The sequence below is a fragment of the Sus scrofa genome, chromosome 14, assembly GCF_000003025.6.
Source record: "Sus scrofa isolate TJ Tabasco breed Duroc chromosome 14, Sscrofa11.1, whole genome shotgun sequence".
NCBI classification, from domain to species: Eukaryota; Metazoa; Chordata; class Mammalia; order Artiodactyla; family Suidae; genus Sus; species Sus scrofa.
The window spans coordinates 132,503,795-132,523,443 of NC_010456.5; the positions used below are offsets into that span (position 1 = coordinate 132,503,795).

At 48.6% G+C, this 19,649-nt stretch overlaps 2 protein-coding genes across 2 annotated transcripts; both read right to left on the minus strand.

Moving 5' to 3' along the window:
* Window positions 614-2,502, minus strand: LOC106504199 (protein FAM24A-like). The gene is made up of 2 exons (XM_021073586.1): window positions 1,882-2,502; window positions 614-995 (listed from the first exon to the last, which is right to left on the minus strand). Exons 1-2 carry the CDS (start codon window positions 1,989-1,991, stop codon window positions 809-811), a joined length of 297 nt encoding a protein of 98 aa, XP_020929245.1. The 5' UTR covers window positions 1,992-2,502; the 3' UTR covers window positions 614-808.
* LOC100154423 (uncharacterized protein C10orf88) lies at window positions 6,147-19,306 on the minus strand. Its single transcript, XM_021073585.1, has 6 exons — window positions 18,888-19,306; window positions 17,984-18,187; window positions 16,542-16,614; window positions 13,439-13,648; window positions 8,646-9,100; window positions 6,147-7,992 (listed from the first exon to the last, which is right to left on the minus strand). The coding sequence occupies exons 1-6, from the start codon at window positions 19,049-19,051 to the stop codon at window positions 7,758-7,760; spliced, it is 1,341 nt and encodes a 446-aa protein (XP_020929244.1). The 5' UTR covers window positions 19,052-19,306; the 3' UTR covers window positions 6,147-7,757.

Below are 19,649 nucleotides of genomic sequence, written 5' to 3' on the forward strand. Positions count from 1 at the left end.
AAGCTAATCCTCTCAGAAGCTTCTATTTTTACCTTATTTGTCTCTAAATTAAGATCTTTCCTCTAGGACATTCTATTGAATCTTCAGAACAACCCTATCAAAATAATATTTTTAATATATTTTCCATCACGATCTATCTCATATTAGCTATATCCCTGTGCTATACAGTAGGACCGTATTGTCTCTCAACTCTTCCTTCTGCTGTGTCTCCATGCCCTCTGCTGGTGCTGCTAATGAAACCTGAATGTGTGTGTGTGTGCGTGTGCTTTTTAGGGCAACACCTGCAGCATATGGAGGTTCCCAGGCTAGGGGTCTAATTGGAGCTGTAGCTGCCAGCCTACACCAGAGCCACAGCAACTTGGGATTCGAGCCATGTCTGTGACCCACACCACAGCTCACGGCAACGCCAAATGCTTAACCCACTGAGCAAGGACAGGGATCAAACCTGCAACCTCATGGTTCCTAGTCAGATCTGTTAACCACTGAGCCACGACGGGAACTCCAGTAGTTCCTTCTTCAGCCAAGGAGGTAAGTTCTTGAGTGATGTTTACTATTTTCCTGATTTCCCATAACTCAATCACTAAGATGTAAAATTAAATACTAAATGCTGATATAAAGTTAGTATCTCTTATGTTACATGATATGATACGGGGAAAAGAGAGGGAAGAAAACAAAGATATTTGCTTAATATATGTAAACACAAACACAGCGTATTCATAACAGATGAGGAGGAAATATTCATGACAGAGTCCTTATTTCTGCAGCTGGTTGTACGTAGCAGTCAGTGTTTACAACTACCTTCTACTAATCACTTTGTATTCAGGGTTCCCTTGTTCATGTCACAGAAGCACAGTGGAGGATCAAAGTCGGCAGACAAGCCACATTCTTCGCAGCACTGGAGGCTGGGATAAGACTCAGGGGTGGACGAGGTAGCCTCGGTGACCTTGTCTCGATTACCACTGGTTTTGGCCCTAGCCATGGGCGCCTTTGCCACACTTGAAAAACATACACAAAACATGGGATTAGAATTTCTATCTCAGTCGTCTGTTACCATTGTCAGGGGTCTCTGGGAAGTTTAGGGCCAGAGCCAGTCAAACACAGGACACCAGCCCAAGATTCAAGTGCTCTGCCCTGTCCCACCTTCCTGCCCAGCCCCTTCCTCTCCTAGGATTGCCACAAATGTAAGATCCAGTCACAGCAAATTAGGGGGAGAGAAGTAGGGGTCCCCCATGGTTGCTGCAATCTGCCAGGTGCAGAGCCGACCCAGGATGGGCCAAAGTCGCTGTCCCCGCGTTCTGGGATTTACCTTCCAGCTTGCAGGCTGAACTTCCCTACAACGGGAACACCACTGCCTCTGACGGCCAATGTCTCCCATACTTGACGTTCCTTCCCCCCAAATTTAAGGCTCTCTTGTCTGATCTACACCCCTTGTCAGCTCCCCCAGGATCCCACACAGCTCAGCTTCCCCAGAGCTCTCCAGGCCCTCCTCCCCGTCCCCACGGCCATGAATGAGGGGACCCCCCGAGAGCTCCCCAACTCAGGCGGGAGGAGACTGACTGGGAGAACAGAGGCAGAGGCTCACTCACAGTCTTCAGTCTGCAGAGCTGTGGCACCAGCCAGCTGAGGGGAGACCCCAGAGGTCAAGTGACAGCAAAGCTGCAGAGCCACCAGGCCGAGAACTTCCTCCTTATGAGCTCACAGCCCCAAACCAGAAGGGGTGGAAGCCAAGATTCTACACTCCCTGCCTTTGTCTTCTCCAGCCTCCCGCTGTTCCTGACTCCCCAGGGCGTGGCCGCAGGGCAAGGAGTGACCCTGCTCAAGCAGAGCCTCGGGGGGATCCCACTGGAGGGGGTGTTGGCCGCTCGCAGCCACATCACTCACTTTGATGTGCTGGCCATTTTGTAGTAAAGACAGACGACAACAGCCATCAGCACAAATGCGGTCATCAGCAAGCTGCCACCAATGGCAATCATAATCTCGAGGTCAAACATCTCACACACACCTGGGCAGAGAAGCGCAGGCAAGCGGTGAGGGCGGCTTCCCCCCAAGCCGGCCCCTGGGCAAGCTCAGTCTCTTCCTGCAGTAGAGGGAGAATCAAGCCAAAGCACAGATCTTCCCAGGGAAGCCTAGACAACAAGCTGGTCCAGGCTGGGTAAAGGGCTGGTTCGGGGATGAAAAGGGACTGAAACACAAAGTCCAAAGAAAAGGAAATCAGTAGAAAAGTTAAGAATCTTTTCCTTTTCACAAGCAGTAATGTGCAGCTGACGGCCACACACAGTCCTGCACTTGAGCAAATGGTTTTATCCCTAAACACCTGGGCCTCATGACATGTATTTACTGATGGGCATGACAGACTCCTTGCGGTTCAGCAAATTTAAAATTATCAGTTTATGGGAGTGACTAAGAGAAAGACTTTTTTCTTCTTCTTTGTCTTTTTAGGGCCACACCTGCAGCATATGGAGGTTCCCAGTCTAGGGGTTGAATCGGAGCTGCAGCTGCCGACCTGCGCCACAGCCACAGCAATGCCACATCTGAGCTGCATCTGCGACCTACACCACAGCTCACAGCAATGCTGGATCCTTAACCCACTGAGCAAGGCCAGGGATTGAACCTGCAATCTCATGGATACCAGTTGGGTTCATTACCACTGAGCCACAATGGGAACTCCCAGGGAAAGACTTTTTTCAAAATATCATGCTCTGTAACACTCAGAACACAAACCCATTTTGTAAGTGACAAAGTTTTAAGGAAAAAAACCTTAATTCTCTCACTGACAACTGTCATGCCATCTCATGTTTTAAAAGGATTCTAGAAGCCTTTGCCCTTCATTCTTCCTCCCTGGGAGACCAGAGGCCTTTCTGCCATGGTTTCCTCCTACATCCTCCCAGGAAATCCAATCTGTCTGGAATAAGGGATTTGCTTAGTCTAACACAGCACAACGGGGGATGGGGAGACAGGAAGGAAGCAGAAACAATTCGACCGCTAAGCATACTTACTCTAGCTAAACCATCCACATCCAGATGAAGGCTAGCTGGAAAAAAACTTTTTACTTTAGGGAGCAGGATATTGTATCAAACCTGTAACCTGAGAAAGAGGGATCGAACCATCCCTGTTAGGAGGAATTAAGATCCAAAGCTGGAGAGCTCACATTAGAAGCACAGCCACTGTCCAGCTCCAACTGCTCTACCTGTGCTGTGTGACATCAACCCTCTGGACACCAGCTCTTTCACGGAGTTCTGAATTCTGTTCCATGTGCAGGTATATTTTAGCACCCATGAAACAGAAATACTATTTTGAACCACTTAATACTAAGGTCTTATTTCTCTCACATTAATCTTCTGAATTTGGTAATCAAAAGCAGGTTTAAAATTTCAATTTAAGGAGTTTCCTGGTGGCCTAGTAGTTAAAGGACCTAGCACTGTCACAGCTGGGGTACGGGGTTTTATCCCTGGCCTGGGAACTTCCACATCCCATGGGAGTACTCCCCCGCCAAAAAAAAAGTTGAAAAAGAAATGTGAAAGGGTTAAAAATACACTTATGAGTTCAATTCCAAAAGACTGGTTAGACTTTATGCTAGCTACACCATGAAATAACATGGAGGCATTTGCTAGGATTCAAGCATATGCTCACCTGGGAAGATTTTCCTATTTTCCAGTAAAAAGGGTTACAGAAACGGAAGTTCTCAGTCGGGTGTGTAGGGCTTGAGGTACTCATACCCAGCCAATACAGTAACAGTAAATGAGGAGACTCCAGGTGCGGACAAGATGGCTTTTTTTTCCCTCCCTGCTCCTCCCTGCAAAGAATAACTGTAATACCTGGGAAAAAACAAAAAAACAAAACAAAAACAAAGGTCAAACAAAGGCGAATTCTGAAAGCTGGAAAGAGGAAAGCATATTGGTTAGTAGGTCTCGGGGCCCGGATGAGCAGTACAGCATTAGGACAGAAGAAAGTAGCCCATGCCCGCTGCTGGCCAACTCTGAAGGTAGCGAGAAGAGGGTGGCTCTGGTGGGTTCATCTCCCCTGGATGTAGTGCAGTCCTGCTGCCAAGCCCAGCCTGGCCCAGCACCACCGACAAGGCACCGACACCCACTGGCAAGGCAGACACCGACAGTACAGAGCCCCTTACCGTGGGGGTCCCTGACAGTAAGCAGCCAGGGGAAGTGCACTGCTCCCTCACTGGTCCTGAGACAACTCCTCCACCGAGAGGCAGGGGGGTGGCCTATTGGCAGCCCAAAGGGGATCCCAATGTCACAAGCAACTTTGTCTCCAGGAGCAGGGGGATTCCCTTCTCCCACCCAGAGGCACCAAGTGGCTCCAGCCTGGGGCTCTCGGGCTCCTTTAGGTAGTACTGTTGGGGGCTTAGGACACCACTGGCATCAAAAAAACCCTAAGTAGATCACATAGCACTGCAGGAGTTCCCGTTGTGGCTCAGTGGGTTAAACACCACCAGTATCAGTGAGGATGCAGGTTCGATTCCTGGTATCACTCAGTGGGTTAAGGATCCAGTGTTGCTGCCAGCTATGGCATAGGTCACAGATGTGGCTCAGATCCTGCACTGTTGTGGCTGTGGTGTAGGCCAGCAGCTGCAGCTCCAATTCAACCCCTATTCTGGGAACTTCCATATGCTATGGGTGCAGCCCTAAAAAGAAAAAAAAAAAAAAAATTAGCACTGAAGGATTTCCCTGGTGGCTCAAAAGGTTAAGGATCTGGCATCACTGCCGTGGCTCTGCTTACTGCTGTGGTGTGGGTTTGATCCCTGGCCCAGGCATTTCTCCATGCCACAGATCCAGCCAACCCCCGGAAAAAACAAACACAAAACCAAAATAGTACTGCAAAGCCTCTGAACATTAAATTGTCACTGGAACCCTAACCATTCACCGAAAGAGACGCAAACCTCAGCATGCCACCCATGGCAAGGGGAGATGAATGAACACTCAAAGGGGAGGCAATGGGGAAACTAAAATACGTGACCTGTACCTTGATTTCATTCTCATCACACCATCACACATCCCTTGCAGACGCCTCAAACGACAGTGATCACGCTGACATCTCTGGAGGTGCACTTGCCAGCCCTCATTTCCCAGACTTGACTGGGTGTGCCACATACAAGTGGAGAAAAATGACCAAAAAAAGAGATTTAATAGAGATTTCATACATACCATGGTCCTGTTTGAGCAAATAATAAAGCAATTATATATATGCATAGCAATTTATAAATATAAGAAAATATCTATGAATTTCAGTATGTACAAAATATAATTTAGGTCTCTATTAACATGGAAAAATTAAGAAATGAAAGATCAGGAATTAAAACTCACCTGAATTATTTCTAGAACTCTAATTATGCATATTGCATTTCATTACTTTATAAAACATGGTATGTGTACTTGTTACAAATATATTAAAGCATTTGTGAATCAAAGAACAGACAGATCACAATGACCAGAAGCTGTATAAACTACCGATGAAAACATGAGATGAGGAGTTCCTACTGTGGCTCAGTGGTTAACAAACCCGACTAGGAACCATGAGGTTGTGGGTTCTATCCCTGGCCTCGCTCAGTGGGTTAAGGATCCTGCGTTGCCGTAAGCAGTGGTGTGGGTTGCAGATGCAGCTCGGATCCCACGTTACTATTGCTGTGGCTGTGGCGTAGGCCAGCGGCTACAGCTCTGATTCAACCCCTAGCCTGGGAACCTCCATATGCCATGGGTGCAGCCCTAGAAAAGACAAAAAAAAAGGAAAACATTAGGTGAAACACATTTCTCCTGAGTGCTGAAGGAAATGCAACCTAATTACTACATGTTATTAATAATTTAGGGAAAGACTGTGTAAAGTAATATATAGGTCCTCATGTCTCTAAAGTCAGAGTGATTCATAAATGAACAAACATGTAAAGAACTAAGTTCATCAAAACATTAAATGCGTCGAAGCCATCCTTTTCCATCTTTTCATTTTAAGGGCTGCAGCTGCGGCATATGGAGGTTCCCAGGGTGTCTGTAACCTACACCATAGCTCACAGCAACAATGGATCCTTAACCCACTGAGCAAGGCCAGGGATCGAACCTACATTCTCATGGATCCTAGTCGGGTTTGTTAACTTCTGAGCAATGAGGGGAACTACCATCCTTTTTCATCTTAAACAAGTATTAGATGAGAAGAAAGTATTTTTATTTAAGACAAGTAGTTTCCACAGTGGATGCATTTATTCTTTAGATGAAAATATATCACCTTATGACACATATATAACAGGTATAATTTCTGCAAATGAAGTCTGCCAGAGAGCACTGCCATCTCCTTGATTCATGTGCTTTCACCTTCAATGCAGAACTTCAGCATTTCACACTTTAAACAGAAAAGCGCTCTGCAAAGAGGAAGCTGTATTGAAAAAGGAGCTGTATGGAAAAAGTCTACCTTCTGGACTAAAATAAAACAAGATCACATCTCTCCTTGTACATCAGTCATTAACTCTAATGTAACGGTCCTAACAAATAGGTCAGTTCTAATTTTCACTTTTCTACCCACAGCTACAATGTGACAGAACATAAGATTAATGACCCCAATGTAAACCAATTTTACACATGCCAAACATCACATCTAACTGTTCTTTTTTGAAATAAACAATGAAAAGGGTAATATGGTGATCTGGAATTAAAGGTTGCAAAGCGTTTGTTTTGTTGTTGGCTGCATTCCCCCAACCCCCACAGGCAGAAGTTCCCAGGCAAGGGATTGAACCCATGCCACAGCAGCAATCTGAGCCACAGCAGTGACGATGCTGGATCCTTAACCCACTGAGCCACCAGGGGATTCCAAGGCTACAAGTCTTAAGTATCCAGCTTTCTAAGAATAATAAATTAGAAAAACAAAAAATATTAATCAAGTCCACTATGCATTTTTAATACCCCTAAAACATAAGGTCTTTGTAAAAATTAAGAGTACTCGAGGAGTTCCTGTCGTGGCTCAGTGGTTAACGAATCCAACTAGGAACCATGAGGTTGCAGGTTCGATCCCTGGCCTTGCTCAGTGGGTTAAGGATCTGGCGTGGCCAGGAGCTGTGGTGTAGGTTGCAGACGCAGCTCGGATCCCAAGTTGCTATGGCTCCGGCGTAGGCTGGTGGCTACAGCTCTGATTCACCCTCTAGCCTGGGAACCCCCATATGCTGCGGGAGCACCAAAGAAATGGCAAAAGACAAAAAAAAAAAAAAGAGTACTCTAATCAAACATATACATTACAAACTAATGAACTGCATTAGAGATCCTTAGCAAGTATGAACTCTTGGAGTTCCCACTATGGTGCAGTGAGTTAAGATCTGACTGCGGCAGCTCAGGCAGCTACAGAGGTGTGGTCTCCATCCCAGGCCTGGCACAGTGGGTTAAAGAACCTGATGTTGCAGCAGCTGTGGACCAAGTCGCAGCTGTGGCTGGGATTCAGTGCAGGGCCTGGGAACTTCTATGTGCCACAGGTGTAGCCAAAAACAAACAAACAAACAAACAAATGGAACACGTAAGCAATTCAAAAGTATATGCGAATTTCTTATAAACGTGAAAGAAATGGCAAACAAAAATACCTCAGGATCTTATCACGTTAACGCTTAGTACACAGTACTGGATTTATAATAATGGTACAGTTAAAGTGAACACTGAGGTCACTTTATATAAGTCAACAGTGACCCTCAAATGACGTTAAATAGCTGCTTTGATGTTTTGGCTTTGTAATAAATACTTAATAAATATCTGTAGTACTCTGTATGTGTTGAGTGCTTATCTTTCTCCATTTGAAAGTCTTTCTCCAGAGTCATAATGTCTTAGAGGCATCCCAGAGGGTGGGGAGTTGGGATTTTGCAGCAAGTCCACCAACAAAGCAATCTTATTATCTAGGTGCTCCTGGAGCTTATAAATTCGCTGATCGATGTAGTCCGTGAGTTTCTTCTCCATCAGTTCCATGTTTTTAGAAAGCATCTTTTCCAAGGAGGAACAAATGGATTGTTCGTCCATTCTAAAAGGAAATTAAAAAAATAACAAGATCACAATTTCTCCTAATATTATAACAAAAACAACCAAACTATAGTATAATAAAACAGCCAACTTAAATTGCTGGAATTTGTCTTCACAAGCATCTTCTGTTTCCTGACAAGGGAGCTCCAGGTTCTTTGTTCTTAGGGCCACACCTGTGGCATATGCAAGTTCCCGGGCTAGGGGTCAGGTCAGAGCTGCAGCTGCTGGCCCATGCCACAGTCACAGCAATGCCAGATCCCAGCCGTGTCCTCGACCTACGTCGCAGCTTGTGGCAACGCTGGTCCAGTTGTATGAAGGACGCACTTCATACAACTGGACAAAAAATGCCCATCTCGCGGTCACTGCAGCTCCTGCCCATTCACGCAGAGAACCCCCTACGCCCCCCTCTTCTGATGCTCGGACCCCTTCCATCAAACGCCTGCGCGGTGCTCGCCACCCCCGGTGCCGTGCCCTTCTTTCAGAGCAGCCGCTCTACTCGGCAGAGTCTCTCCTTCCTCAACCGGTTAAGCGAAGATGTACAAGCCCCCCCAGTTCCCTCGGGACACACCGTCAGGCAGGAGCCGTGGAAACAACGGCCTCCCCCCCTCCTCTCCCCCCTCCCCGGTCGAAACCACACTGGTCTCAAACACTCACGGAAGCCCAGCAGGGCCTTCGCCGGGCCGGGTGATGCTCTCCTGCCACTTGCTGAGAGGTCCCAGGCGGAGATGGCTCACTTGACGACACAGGTTCTGGAGGAAAGGTGGCAGCTCCGAGTTAGCTACGGGGGCGCTGTCACCCGCTCTCTTCGGGGAGAAAGAAGAGACTGCAGCCTTAAGCTCATTCTCAAGAAGAGACTGGTTCTGTGGCCCCATGGGACACTCCTGGAGGCGGGTAACAGGGCCCCCGGCCGCTGGCTGCGTCCTCTGGGCCGGGTGAGCCTGCACGTCTTCGGTCCGGTTTCCAGACGTCAGGCCGGTTCGGAAGGGAAAAGGTGTGGAGGTCGACTTGGCCGAGGCTCCCGAACTGGAGGATGCTCGTGCTCCCACCCCGGGCGTGGAGCCAGCGCTTCCCCGAGGCGACTGGGGCGGCTCGCCGATGGGAATGCACATCTGAGCAAGGCAAGAGGGCAAGGCGGGTCACACGGGTGAGAGCGACAGCCCCCCGCGGAGGCCCCTGGAGTCAGGCCACCTGTCTCCTTTCACTCCATCCTTAACGTCCTTGCCCGAGGTCGGCGAGAGGTACGACCCCAGTACCGAGCCGAGGGGACAAAGCCCAAAGTCAGCTTGGCCGAGGTGAGACAACGAGTCCGTGGGAGAACCAGGGCACGAACCCAGGTCACCTAAGTCCCGAGCCAGGACTCGAACCACTTCACGGTAGTTCTGCTCAGGAAAAGAGTCAAGCAAATCCTGGCGTACTCCGGAAAATTTTAATGTTTCTACTAAAAGGCCTCCTTAAGGTTTAGTAATCAAATGGCAGTCCTCTCGATTTGACCATAATCGTTGGCGACTGTCACAGAAGTAACAGCCGTCCACCCACTGTCACGTATCATAAGCCAACCTAAGGACACACCGGTTGTTTACACCGGAAGAGGGACCAGACAGTTACACTCATACATGCATTTGCGGCTTTAATAACTTGTCGGGTAAGGACTGGGTTTGGGGGCCTCCACTGGCCCGGCTGTGCTCCACTGTTCCTGAGGAGACTCGGGCTCACCTTTCAGAAGAGGTTACCCTGCCTCCTACACAGGCCATGTTCTGGCTATGCCCTTTAATGTTTTCATAAAAGAAAAGCAAAACTATCTGTAGCCTAGCTAACCAGTAAGTTATGTGGCTCCATCCTAAATTCTAAATACAGAATTCTACTGGAGATTTTTTTTTTCCTTTTTTCTGGGCATACCTGCCACATATGGAAGTTCCTGGACTAGAGGTCAAACGGGAGCTGCAGATGAAACCTATGCCACAGCCACGGCAACGCCAGATCCTTAACCCACTGAGCAAGGCCAGGGATTGAACCTGCATTCTCAGACTGTGTCAGGTTCTTAATCTGCTGGGCCACAACAGGAACTCCTGGCTAGAGATTCTTATCCAAGGATACTCTACTTACTGCTGCTCCGTATCTACTGAGAGACGGAGAAAAGTACTACACAAGATCAGCTGAAGACGCTCAGTCCATATATTTTCTGAATGTTATAAAAAATGACTGCTGGATTAAGCCAGCACAAAACTCAGCATCCATCAAATATTTACCATAAGGCTACTCCGTGTTAGAAACTATTTCGGCCACTGGACATAATACAGTGAACAAAACAAATATAATTTTGCATATATGCTCTCATAGTTCCATAAAATGAAGTATTTACGTCTGAACATCTTGCAGGATTTCTTTAACTTTTCTTTTTTTCTTTTTTTTCATCTTTTTTGCCTTTTCTTGAGCCGCTCCCACGGCATATGGAAGTTCCCAGGCTAGGGATCCAATTGGAGCTGTAGCTGCCGTCCTACACCAGAGCCACAGCAACGCCAGATCCGAGCCACGACTGCAACCTACACCACAGCTCACGGCAACGCCAGATCTTTACCCACTGAGCAAGGCCAGGGATCGAACCCGCAATCACATGGTTCCCAGTCAGATTTGTTAACCACTGCGCCACGACGGGAACTCCAACTGTTTTAATCATCAAAAAAATCAAACAAGGAGTTCCCATCATGGCTCAGCGGAAACGAATCTGACTAGCATCTATGAGGACGCAGGTTCGATCCCTGGCCTTGCTCAGTGGGTTAAGGATCTGGCATTGCCATGAGCTGTGGTGTGGGTCGCAGAAGGACGTGGCTCAGATCCTGTGTTGCTGTGGCCCTAAAAAACCAAACAAACAAAACAAAAAAACAAACAAACAAAAAACCCCATCAAGTATCGCCTTGAGAAAGCAAGAACAAAAGTTCTTTTTATTCTGAAGATGAGAAAAGGTCAACAATGAAAATCTTGAATAACTGAATATAGTTTCTTGAGAAAATGGGGCACGGCTTTCACTCAGGTAACAACTGTATGCTTGGCTCTTTGAGAGAGAATTCCTATTCAATTATTCTAAATCACTGAAGCAGAACCAAATCAAAGTCAGCACACTGGAACTTCAAATACAAGGAAATAAGAAATCACTTGAATCAAACTTTCCAGAACTCAAGGACCCACAAGCGCAGGTGAAGCAGGGCGAGGCTGGGAAGCTGCTCCCAGCTCCTTCCTTTCCCCTTCAGGACAGGCCCTGCCCAAGGTAACAGGCCAAGGTTCCACCCAGGGTGTGGTTCCACCCCCTCCCCAGAGGGGGCAGCTCTCACCGAGAAGCATCCCTACTTCACGCTCAATGGACAGCTACAGAGCTTACAGGACCCTGGGCAAGGGGACAGTCCTGGCTCCCGGTTGTCAACAACCAGCAATCCTAGAGGACCAGGCATATGCTGTCAGGATGGGTCCATACACGCGGCCTCCCCCCCAGAGAGAAGACTTTTTTTAGAATGTTTAAAAAAAGATTTCCCAGGAGCACCTTCCTTCTGCCTCGAGGTGTTCCCCAAATGTCCCTGTATACAGGGATTCAGCGTGTGTGTGCCTCTGCGCGTGCACGCGCCCATTCGTCAGGATGACAGGTTGCAGGGGAAGGTCACGACACGTGTGCTATTGGTTAGATTCACGTGTCCGTACAATAGAACATGCTAGACGGATACTAGAAAATGAAGGCTTGGGACAGGATAAGAGTTAGGACAGCCCTCATCACTTCCCTGATGCACTCTGACTTGGCTGAAATTCCTGGCAAAGAAGAAGCATTATTTGGGAATTGAACAAAAACAACCATAGGTACGTGGGGAAAAAAAACCCCAAACCATCATCCATGTCAATCCCCCCTGCCAAAGGCAAGCTTTTAAAACGTAAAAATCGGTCCGCAAAATGTTTTACTTCATTACGGCTCTCTAATGTTTTCAAAACCTTGCACACTCAAAAAATTTCTTCCAAAAAAAAAAAAAAAAATCTCTTCTGCTTTAAAATTCTTCATCTCTGTCTCCACTGGATTCCTCCCCCTCCTGCCCGCCCCACACTGCTGCCTCCAAGATTTGTTCTCCAACTAAACTAGGCATAACCCTCACCCGGTGACCTGGTGTTGCCTGTTGAAAGCAGCCGAGTCCTGGGCCTGACCCTCAGGGCTTCAGGTCATTGGTGAAGGCCACTGTTGTGCACTTTATACACCTTCCAAGGGATTCTGACACAGGCAGGTTCCTCATCTCTAGGATGCTGGAAAGAAGCCCCCTTTACCCTGGCTACGTCCATGTTCCTACAACCCATCTCTTACCTAATCCCTCAAAATCTGGTGGCCCTGTCATCCCCCTAAAGACCTCCAAGGAGCACTTGGTGGATAAACCAAAGGGCACATGTACACATCGCTCTGGAGAAGTCAACTTCTACTCGTTTTCTAGCTACCTTCTCCTTCTCCTAGCACTGAAGATTTAATCCATACTATCTCCCAGCCCTCAAACGCCCCCTCCAAATTTACTTGCCTAATTCCACCTTTCCTCTCTGAAGGATTAGATAAACTGCTACTTCCAGAGTTCCCAGTGTGGCTCAGTTGTAAGGAACCCAACTAATACTCACGAGGTTGCGGGCTCAATCCCTGGCCACGCTCAGAGGCTTAAGGACCCAGTGTTGCCCTGAGCTCTGGGGCAGGTCACAGATGTGGCTCGGATCTGGCGTTGCTGTGCCTGTGGCGTTGCTGCAGCTCCCATTTGACCCCTAGCCTGAGAACTTCCATATGAAAAAGACCAAAAAAAAAAAAAAAAAAGAGCTACTTCCAATAATAAATCTTTCCTAGGCTTCCTCATCAGTCTCCATTAGATGCCCTCGCACACCTGCTACGAGTGTGAGTACAGATCCTCGAGGACAGGCCGTCGGCTAAAGGACCTCTGAACCTTCTCAGCAACCAAAGAGCACCTTATTCTCTGAAAAGGGTTAAATGCTTGCGAAATGAATAGCTGAGTGAGTTCATGGAAAACTGTGGCGTCTGTAACGGAAACATCTTGTTGCAAGAGGGTAAGTCTACAGAATGTTATTTTTAGAAAAGTTAGTAAAGACAGTATTAAATTCAGTGTTAGAAGTTTCAAAAAAAAATTTAAGTCAGCACACGTCCTTAGAAAAAGCCATTATTTAGAAAAATTTAAATAGGGAGTTCCCATCCTGGCTCAGGGGTAACGAACCCGACTAGTACCCACGAGGACACAGGTTTGATCCCCGGCCTTCCTCAGTGGGTTAAGGGTCTGGCGCTGCTGTGGCGGAGGCCGGCAGCCACAGCTCCAATTTGATCCCTAGCCTGGGAACCTCCATAGGCCATGGGTGCACACCAAAAAAGACCACACACACACACACACACACACACAAAGTAAAGAGTGTCTGGAAAGAAATCCATTTCTGCTCACCTGCTGCTGCTGAAACCGAACCAGACTCATCAGCTGCTGAGCTCCCGGTGACAGCTTGGAGCCCATGGACTCCAGGATGGTTTGGACCCGCTCCAGGTCTATCCTTGGCCCCAGAGGAGGACAGCTTGCCGGAGACGCCGGGGAAACGGGCCTCACGTGGACCACGACTCTACTGATGAACACACACTGCTTTTCACCAAACGAGAGCAGCTATCGTAACACAAAAGTTCAGCAAAATTAACACTAATAAAAATACCCCATCATGTTTTAAAGTCACTTCTTGTTAGTACTGAAGGAACAGCGAAGCATTCAAGAATCCAAAATTAACCTCAAGTTCATTTTGCGATCTCCTCTAGAATATTCCGGCAGAAGTAGGCTCAAAGAACCACCTGAACTTGAAAACTGATATCGCAACTAAAAGAGACGGTGTAAATACTCTTTCACTTGAGAAGTTTCAGGAGTTAAGGATAAACCAGGCCAATCCAGGATCTTAACATCAACTTGCTACAATGTTATTTCATACAAAAGAAGACTGTCCAGGACCAGGCGCAGAGTGTTTGCTGACACACCAAGCGTAAGTCAGTATCTTAGAATTCAGGATAAATTCTCAGCGGATGCTAAGGGGATGCAAAGCTGGCCTAAGAGAGGGCACTGGTCTCCAGGCGGAAAAGACGGGTTCACGGTGATTTTCTAACTCGACAAAAGAGCAAAGAAAGGTCAAACTTTGAGCGCAGTTCTCCAGTTTTTCCAAAGCTTTATGCTGCCTCATCCAGTCCATGCTTTTAGTTATTTAGTTGTTTATTTTCATGATTTTAACTTTTTCCATTCTAGTTGTCGTCCACGCTTTTAAACCAAAGCCATTTCCTGGGTGGTGAAGGAAAACAAAGCCGCCAAGTGGAAGGACAACAGGACTGAGAATCAGACAGACCTGGGTTCAGGATGGCTCCGCCTGGGTGGCCCTGGCAAATGCCAAACTCCAGTCAGGAGTACAATGATTTCACGTGATTGTTACAAGGACTATACACGTGTTAACATCTGCAGTATGTATCACTGAGCAAGGGCTCAAAGACATGCATAAGTAATGATTACTATTCATTTATTTATTCACTTATTTATTGCCTTTTTAGGGCCACACCTGTGGCATATGGAAGTTCCCAGGCCAGGGCTTGAATTGGAGGTGCAGCTGCCAGCCACAGCCACAGCCACAACCACAGCCACAGCCACACAGGATCTGAGCTGCGTCTTCCACCTACACCACAGCTCAGGGCAACACTGGATCCTTAACCCACTGAGCAAGGCCAGGGATCAAACCTGCATCCTCACGGATGCTAGCTGGGTTCATTACCGCTGAGCCACAACAGGAACTCCAGTAACTATTACTTTTCCCTTTCGTGTACTATTAGCTCAGAAGAAGCCTTCCTTCAAACCTGAGGAGTTACCTACATAAACACTCTCTGCGCTGCCTGGTACCCCCACAGCACAGTTGCAGACACCCGTCACCTTCAGAGACGCAACAAACCCATATATCACACAGAGACAGGTGAACTCAGATCCGCCACTCAGAAACACAGTGTGGCACTAAGAAGGTGACTGTCCCCAACGAGGAAGTGAACACCTCATGAAATGCACACACACACATTCCAACCGCCATATTACCCCTACCGGTACCCCCCACCCCCCCAGCCGGTCTCAGCAATGATCGAAGCACCACTTGCGCAAACTGAATCCCCCCCTTATCTGTCTGGCCCGCTGTAACATCAGCAACGGGAGGGCTTCTTCCAGTGTGTTCCATAAATGCCCAGTACAGGGTCTGGCATCCACAGGCACTCAAACACAGGCTGGAGGAAGAATCGCCTCGTTTAAACGACTTTGGAAGCTCTCACGACATCCTGCCTAAAACCACATCTACGGATAATCATTCTGTGCTCCTCGCTAAGTCACAATCAGAACAGAACATGAGCGAGAAAGACAATCCAGCCGGGCATTTATTTTCTTCAGTTCCTAATGAACTAGGTCCAGACAGCTGGAGAGACTTGCCCAAGGTGACGCTGCCAGTCGGCAGGAGAGCTCACCTCACAGCCAGGGCTTAGGATTTCCAGCTCAGAACCCTTGCCCTCGATCTGCTGACATCATTTGATACTTCGAACCTCGTGGACCCCTTTGCTGAAATAAGTGTATTACATCTTTCTCAATATTATGGGACAAAACTGCTCGTGGATTTTTAGCACCTAAGTTTTATATAAAAAGTATTAAGCCGATGTAATGCTGTAAACCAACTATATCGCAATGTATAATTTTTTTTTTTTTTTTTTTTTTTTTCAAGGGCTGCCCTTGCAGCATATGGAAGTTCCCAGGCCAGGGGTCAAATCAGATCTACAGCCGCCAGCCTATACCACAGCCACAGAAACACAAGATCCGAGCCAAGTCTGCAACTGGCACCACAGTTTACGGCCATGCTGGATCCCGGACCCACTGAGCAAGGCCGGGCCGCATCCTCATAGATACTAGTCAGATTTGTTTCCAGTGCACCACAATGGGAACTCCAAAAAAAAGGTTTTTCATGCAATTTTCAGGGCTAAAAAGTATACTACCACTCTAGTATCAATAGCACATATCATGACATTGCTACAGGTAATATCTGTTCACATGTTAAAAGAAAAATGGTGATAATTTTTTAGAAAAAGATTTATTTTTACATGGTTTACTACTTCTAATTTTTAATTTTTTTGCTTTTTTAGGGCCACACCCTGGCGGCATATGGAGGTTCCCAGGCAAGGGGTCTAATCGGAGCTACAGCTGCTGGCCTATGCCACAGCCACAGCCACATCAGAGCCAAGCCTCGTGTGTGACCTACACCACAGCTCACGGCAGCGCTGGATCCTTAATCCACTGAGCAAGGGCAGGGATCGAACCTGCAACCTCATGCTTCCTAGTTGGAGCCGTTTCCTCTGCGCCACAATGGGAACTCCGTATGTTAACTATTTCTGAACTAAAACCAGGGACCGAGCTGGATTAACTACACTACCAAACAACAAAAAATTAAGCTACAGGGCAGAAAAACAACTACGGCTTTCAAAGTCGTTAAAATTTAGGAATGACTTACCTTTATTTTACAAGCACGTGTGGAAGACTCCAATTTTAGGTATGTTTTGTACAAAGTAATCTTTTCCTGTTCACTAAAAATAAAAAAAAAATTGTTTTAAAATTTCATATGTTATCTCCCTTTTTTCTCTTTCCTTTTAGGGCCACACCTGCGGCATATGGAAGTTGCCAGGCTAGGCATTGATGCGGAGCTGCAGCTGCCAGACAACTGCACAGCTGCAGCCAAGAGGGACGTGAGCTGCACCTATGACCTTTGCTGCACATTGCAGCAATGCTGAATCCTTAAGCCACTGAGTGAGGCCAGGGATGGCAGCCGAATCCTTATGGATACCAGTCAGGTTCTTAACCTGCTGAGACACAACGGGAACACACTCTCTTTCCCTCTGTGGGTGTATACATATATATATACATGAAAAAAATCTCACTTAATAGTTACCTTCAGGAAGTCCCCGTTTTGGGTCAGCTGTAATGAGCCCAACTAGAATCCACGAGGACAGGGTTCGATCCCTGGCCTTGCTCAGTGGGTGAAGGATCCAGCATTGCTGTGGCTGTGATGCAGGTCCCAGTCGAGGCTCAGGTCACACGTTGCTGCGGCTCTGTGCTGTAGGCCAGCAGGTGTAGTGCCGATTCGACCCCTAGCCAGGGAACTTCCATATGCTGCAGGTGTGGCCCTAAAAAGCGAAAGAAAGAAAAAAAAAAAAAAAGTTACTTTCAAAAAGAAAGGTTTCCAGGACTATATTTAAATCCTGAGACTCAGTCTTCCTGGTGAGGCATAAACAATTGGGGCTTCCCACTCAATTGCACTGGATATGAAGAAACTACCCGCCCCTTACTAACTACATGAGAAAATTAAATTAGGTATCCCATGTATATCATGTAGCACAGAGCACATTTTAAAGGTCAGTAACAACCATTATACCCAACATGTACAGTAACAACACAATTCCTATTCTGCATTGGATTAAGGGACGATTACAACAAACTCTTCATAAGAAATCAGAGAAAAACATGTACAATGGGTTACATGTGTCTGTGCTGGGCCGTCTTGGGCTCAGGCACTATTTGTTATGGGCTTCCCACAGGAACATGGTCCTGGTTTCAGACGAACAGAGAAATTCATTTGGGGAAAACAGAACCTTGTGAGTTAAGGAAAAGGGGCAAGAAAGACTTAGCAGAACTTCATTCGGGTAAAACGCTTCCACTAACTAACCAGGACCTTCCACCAATTTCTTTCTTTCCCTTAGCTCTCAACTTCCACGTTGACAAAAACGACTAGGCTGATTTACATTGTCTTTAAGATCCCGCCCATGCCTGCCGGTGTGTTTTTCTCTTCTCTTCCCTAGTGTCTGGCACCAATGTCACAAAATCAATACACATCACAAAAGCTCCAGAAAGCCAAAACACCACTTCCGAAGAACACAGGGACGTGCACACGTCACACACCTGTTATCCAGAACGTTACAAACACTCTTGCCCCTGCTGGTGCCACAGTACTCCTCTCCCAAGTACACTTCCATATTTCGTGCTGAACTTAAGACGCCAACAGAAACCATTTCTTCACCTCCACGAGGGTCACATCTCACGTGAAGGAAGCAGGGGTTTTCACCCTGGCGGTGCAAGCTCCTTTTCAAAATCACCAGATCCTGGCTGAAAACAAAATGAGGACAGCAGACTTTTACCGTCAAGTTCCCTGAACAATGCTCTCAACCCACGGAGTGGGCCACAGGGCTTACTGTCTCCAGTTCCCTTTACAGGTGCATTTGCAGCCCACGGGACAAGCGCTCAGTGCAGAATGCGTAAGGAAATGATGCCTTAGCCGCCAGGGCGCTCCACTCTCCCTGCCTCTTGATCTCTCCCTTCTAAGCGACTCTCTGTAACCGCCTGTCCAGCGGCGGAAATGTATTTACGGGGCATCCACCACCGTGAGTGAAGCAACAATTTGGAAGAGGGAGGGGGAGGCACAGAATGGGACAATGGACAGAAGGATGCCATTTTCAAAACGAAGCTGGCGGAGGTGTTCCTCAGTTGGTTTTTGTTTTGTTTTCTTGCTATCGTGGTCGCCAGGAGGTGTCGGTGCGTTTCGGGAGAGAGAGGCGGTTCCGATTCTGACAAGGGGCCTCAGGAGAGGACCTGGCCGCCACCAGGGGATGTGTGCCAAACGCCCACTGGCCTGGTCACCCGCCCCGTCCTCCCGCCGCGCCGGCCCTGCCCCCTCGCCCTCGCGCCGCCCAGACCCGTCACCAGCTCGGCTCCCAGACCCCGGCCCAGACCCTCTGCCCTCCCGGCTCCCCAGCCAGGAGCGTGGCTGTCACGCAGCACAGCCCCCGCCCCCGCCCGCGCGGCGCACCCCGTGGCAGGCGGCGCCAGCAGCTGCTCCCAGTCGGCGTCCCGGGCGCCGAGACCCGCCCGGGCGAGACGGAGGCTCTGGGCCAGGGCTCCGCAGGCGGCATCCCAGGAAGCCGCCAACGTCGGGCGGCGGGTCAGCGGCGCGTCCACGGCCCCGGTCTCCATTCGGCCGCCTCCAGCCCCGAGCAGCCCCGGAACCTCCCTTCCAGTGCCCGAGTTTCCGCTTGACAGAGGGCCGGTGAAGGAGCCACTTCCGACTGGTCTGGCTCCAAACCTGCGAGCCGCGGCTTCCCGCCGGGTCGGGAGACCAGCTCCTGGAGACACGCATGCGCGTACCGCCGGCTTCGGCCGCCGGCTTCAAAGGCTGCGCGAGGACCGGCTCAAGGCGGGAGCATGCGCATTGACGGCACCTCCGCCGGTACTGTGCGCAGGCGCGATGTGGCGCGCGGGAGCGGGGAGGTTTTTCGCCGTTGACCCCTGAGAAATAGGTGTTGTGGGTGTCGGTTGCTGGGCTGACCGACAGAGTTGGTCCCACGAGGGGAGTCCGTCGTGGGATAGGTGTGGAGTCGTCGCCCTCGCGACCCGAGGGACCTGCTCCACACCTCGTTGTCTCAGGAGTGGACAGGGTGCCTCCCGAGGCAGGCGGTGGAGTGAGGGGCGTGGGGGCGGGCGGCCGGGAGGTGGAGTCGCCTTTTCTGGTCACCCGCTCCGCGCTCGGGTTCTTTGCCGGGTGTCACGCGGGTGCCAGCCCGGGGACTTCAGC

Bases quoted from the DNA above. Each gene is read 5' to 3' on its own strand.
- LOC106504199 (XM_021073586.1), bottom strand. From the start codon at position 1,991: ATGTTTGACCTCGAGATTATGATTGCCATTGGTGGCAGCTTGCTGATG. The intron at 996-1,881 runs GTGAGTGATGTG...ATGTTTTTCAAG, and splicing joins AAAATGGCCAGCACATCAAA to TGTGGCAAAGGCGCCCATGG.
- LOC100154423 (XM_021073585.1), bottom strand. From the start codon at position 19,051: ATGGAGACCGGGGCCGTGGACGCGCCGCTGACCCGCCGCCCGACGTTG. The intron at 16,615-17,983 runs GTGTGTGACGTG...TTTTATTTTTAG, and splicing joins TGTAACGTTCTGGATAACAG to TGAACAGGAAAAGATTACTT. The intron at 13,649-16,541 runs GTAAGTCATTCC...GTGTTACGATAG, and splicing joins CACGTGCTTGTAAAATAAAG to CTGCTCTCGTTTGGTGAAAA.